The sequence below is a fragment of the Arachis duranensis genome, chromosome 3 (genome assembly GCF_000817695.3).
Source record: "Arachis duranensis cultivar V14167 chromosome 3, aradu.V14167.gnm2.J7QH, whole genome shotgun sequence".
In the NCBI taxonomy this organism is placed as follows: Eukaryota; Viridiplantae; Streptophyta; class Magnoliopsida; order Fabales; family Fabaceae; genus Arachis; species Arachis duranensis.
The window spans coordinates 94314530-94318209 of record NC_029774.3 but is presented as its reverse complement, the minus strand read 5'-3'; the positions used below and the strand labels follow the sequence as shown (position 1 = coordinate 94318209).

At 33.2% G+C, this 3680-nt stretch overlaps 1 protein-coding gene across 1 annotated transcript in view; it reads left to right on the top strand.

Annotated features, from left to right (window-relative positions):
• LOC107480053 (probable GABA transporter 2) overlaps positions 1-2898 on the top strand; it is a 7577-nt gene extending 4679 nt beyond the window's left edge. Inside the window, exons 4-7 of the mRNA XM_016100175.3 lie at positions 1386-1572; positions 1734-1864; positions 1937-2173; positions 2276-2898. Coding sequence (XP_015955661.1) covers positions 1386-1572; positions 1734-1864; positions 1937-2173; positions 2276-2665 — 945 coding nt within the window. The 3' untranslated portion in view covers positions 2666-2898. The remainder of the gene's footprint in view (positions 1-1385; positions 1573-1733; positions 1865-1936; positions 2174-2275) is intronic.
• Positions 2899-3680: the final 782 nt, after the last annotated feature.

Below are 3680 nucleotides of genomic sequence, written 5' to 3'. Positions count from 1 at the left end.
TTAAATAAATTTATTAAAAAAATTTCATGAGCTATTAAAAATGGGCAAAAGAGTATTGTATGAAATTCGAATTAATAGCTCATTAATATTTTAAAGAAGTCTCGTAATTAAATATTTTGTTAACTTTTTTTTAATGCATAAAATAAAAATATATTTTTTAAAATTTTTTAATTATTAATTTTTTAATCAATTATTAATTTTTTAATAAAATAATGGGCAAAATTAAATCATTAGTAATTCGAATCTGGCCAATTCGAATTACCATGTGCAGCGTGTGTGAGTGTAATTCGAATCAAGATGATTCGAATTATTATGGGTGTAATTCGAATCAGCTTGATTCGAATTATGGTGTGTCTGCATGTGTGAGTAATTCGAATCATATTGATTCGAATTACATGAAATTCTAGTTCGAAACATATTGATTCGAACTATATAATAATGTGTGTTGGTAGATTCATGAATCAATTTTCTATTTGGTTGATTTGTGTAAAATTTTCTTCTCCTTGGTTTATTATAGTGTCTTGCCCTAAATATTAGTTATACACTTATACTCACTTCAATTTTTACAACTTCGTTCTAATTTTTTTCTCAACAAAATTTTATTCATATTTTGATTGATATTTAAAAAATAAATCCAAAATTAAAATTTATCTCAAATTTTAATATTTATTTGTATTTTTTTATATTAAGTAATGTTGTTAATTAATTAAAATTTGAATGATGTATTTTTGTTATTATTATTATTAATTATGGAGTTATTAAACTTATTTTTGTATATTACTAATTTTTAATTGTGAATTATTTTTTAATTAAAGTTAATCTTATTAAAAAGATAAAGAAACTTTAGACTTTTGAAAATATTTGGAAACCAAACAAAATTAGCCAAAAATAACCATAACTTACCTTATTTAATATTTATTAATTGTTGCGACAATTAATACATAAATGCTAAATAATGCAAGTTCTGACTATTGTTTTTGTCTCCTTAGCATTAGCTAGACTTTAGTCCTCATTTATTGTTTACCTCGCAAAATTTAAGTGAAATTATTTCTCATGACAAGCTATAAACTAAGATTTGAAAGAGTTCTTAGTGGGAGATGCTTTAAAGTTATCAATTCAAAATATGTTTATAAAGAACCTATAGTCATTCCCATTACTAGCATTCCCCGAATTATTAGGCTACGGTTATCAAGAGGAGGGAGGTGAATCAGCTTGCTGATCTATCAACCAACCCTGACTAATAAATTTATTAAGAGAGCTAATAAATTTACTTTATTAAGGCAATTGAATTGATAACTACTGCAAAACAGCGAGCTAGCTAGCTACAATCTTGTTCAAAGTAAGGATATTAAATTGGTGAAGTAATAATGTTACGTTTATTGAAGATCATGTACTCGAATCTTTCACCCCACGGAAGCCTAAAGCTGTATGATTTTATAGCAATGGTGACAGTGGTGATGATAGTATTATCTCAGCTTCCCACATTCCATTCGCTGCGACACATCAATTTGTGTTCTCTGTTTCTAAGCCTGGCCTACACCTTCCTCGTCGTTGGTGCCTGTATTCATGCAGGTATTACTATTACTATTACGAAAAGTGATAGGGGACAGCAACTTTTGTGATTTATAACCGTCAAATATTCATTAAAGTTGCTGGCCGTAGACTTTTCTTACTATTACCGTAACTATATGATGCAATGCAATGTGTAATTAGTTTGCTTTGCTTTGCTGCAGGTACCTCAAAAAACGCACCTTCAAGGGACTATTCCCTAGAAGCCAACAAGTCTGATAGGGTCTTCAACGCCTTCACTTCCATCTCCATTATTGCAGCAATATTTGGGAATGGCATACTCCCAGAAATACAAGTAATGGAATCAAATTATTTAATAAGCATAATAGTGTGGTTATGAATGATACGAATGAATGAATGAATGCAGGCAACTGTAGCACCCCCTGCCACAGGGAAGATGGTAAAAGGGCTCATCATGTGTTATGCCGTAATATGCGTCACATTTTATTCTGCTGCAGTTTCTGGATATTGGGTATTCGGAAACAAGTCCAATTCTAACATCTTGAAGAGCCTTCTTCCAGATGACGGTCCTTCTCTCGCTCCCACTTGGCTCCTCGGCCTCGCCGTCGTCTTTGTGCTTCTTCAGCTCTTTGCCATTGGCCTCGTAATTAATTAAATCCACCATTTCCTTCCTTCCTACCTTCTTTGTTATATATATTAGAATATAATAATAATAGAATGATGTGAATATCATCATCAATCACAGGTGTATTCTCAAGTTGCATATGAGATAATTGAGAAGAATTCAGCAGATGCCAAGCAGGGAATGTTTTCCAAAAGAAACCTCATTCCGCGCATAATTCTTCGAACCATTTACATGATATTCTGCGGATTTATGGCGGCCATGCTACCATTTTTCGGGGACATCAACGCTGTGGTTGGTGCTTTAGGCTTCATTCCTCTGGATTTCGTTCTGCCTATGCTTATGTACAACATAACCCACAAGCCCTCCAATTCATCGTTAACTTATTGGATCAACATCTCAATCATAGTTGTCTTTACTGGTGCTGGAATCATGGGTGCATTCTCTTCTATAAGGATATTGGTACTTGATGCCAACAAATTCAAGCTCTTTGGCGGCGATATTGTCGATTAAATTAACTTATGTATAGTAAGCAACTACGTAGCTTAATTCGATCATCGCTGGAGCCTTATGATTGATTCAAGTGATGGGTGTTATATAGTAAGGGGTCCGCACCTCGAAATCTTAACTGTTCATCAATAATAGTTAATGAAAAAGTATAGGTAGACAATAAAAATATTAAACAATATGAACAATGAATATATCGGATGTTCAATTCACAAAGTGTGCGGATGATTATTCTAATATTAAGATTTAGGTGAGTAAATTGGAATGTAGTATGTTTTATTTGAATTGGGCCAATTTTAGGGCCCATTGTTCATGTTATTTAAGAAAGTCATTGTTTACCTAGCAAATGAAAAAGTATAAGTAAACAATGAAAATATTAAACAATGTGAATAATGAATATATCGGATGTTCAATTCACTAGGTTGATAATGAGTTTAAGCATCGTTATTGTTCTTGTGTGAGTAACCTGGACGTAACTTGGTTTTTGGACGTCGACGCCGAGCTGTTGCCTTCAACGCCGAGCTAAAAGCTAGGAAGATCCGAGCTCTTCGTCCAGAGAGATATCACGTCACGGAGAGTATGAACAAAGGGGGAGTATACCTGCAAAAGGCACTCCGATACTTAAGTTAGTACCGTGAATTCAGTATGTTTTGAGGATAAGATATCATACCTTTATAGGCGAGGTAGAATAGGTCGATTATGCTTCTGTTAATCATCTGAATTAAATAGCAGTTATTAGATTTTAGTAGGTGATAATGTCTGGTCAGATGTTTTTATTTCAGAATGTAGTCCGTTGAGTCTGGTTGTAACGCATGCTGCCAAGTTATGATGCATAATGCCGAGTTATGGTTTCGGATTTGTAACAGGTATATTATAGCCCCCAAGCTTGGCCTGGGAATGTATTTTAATGAAACAAGTTGAGCTTTTGATGAGCAATAACTCGGCCATTGAGTTAGCCTTGGAGCCCCCAATTCAAGATGCTTTATTAAAATAAGGAATAAAATCTTTTGAATTTCAAACG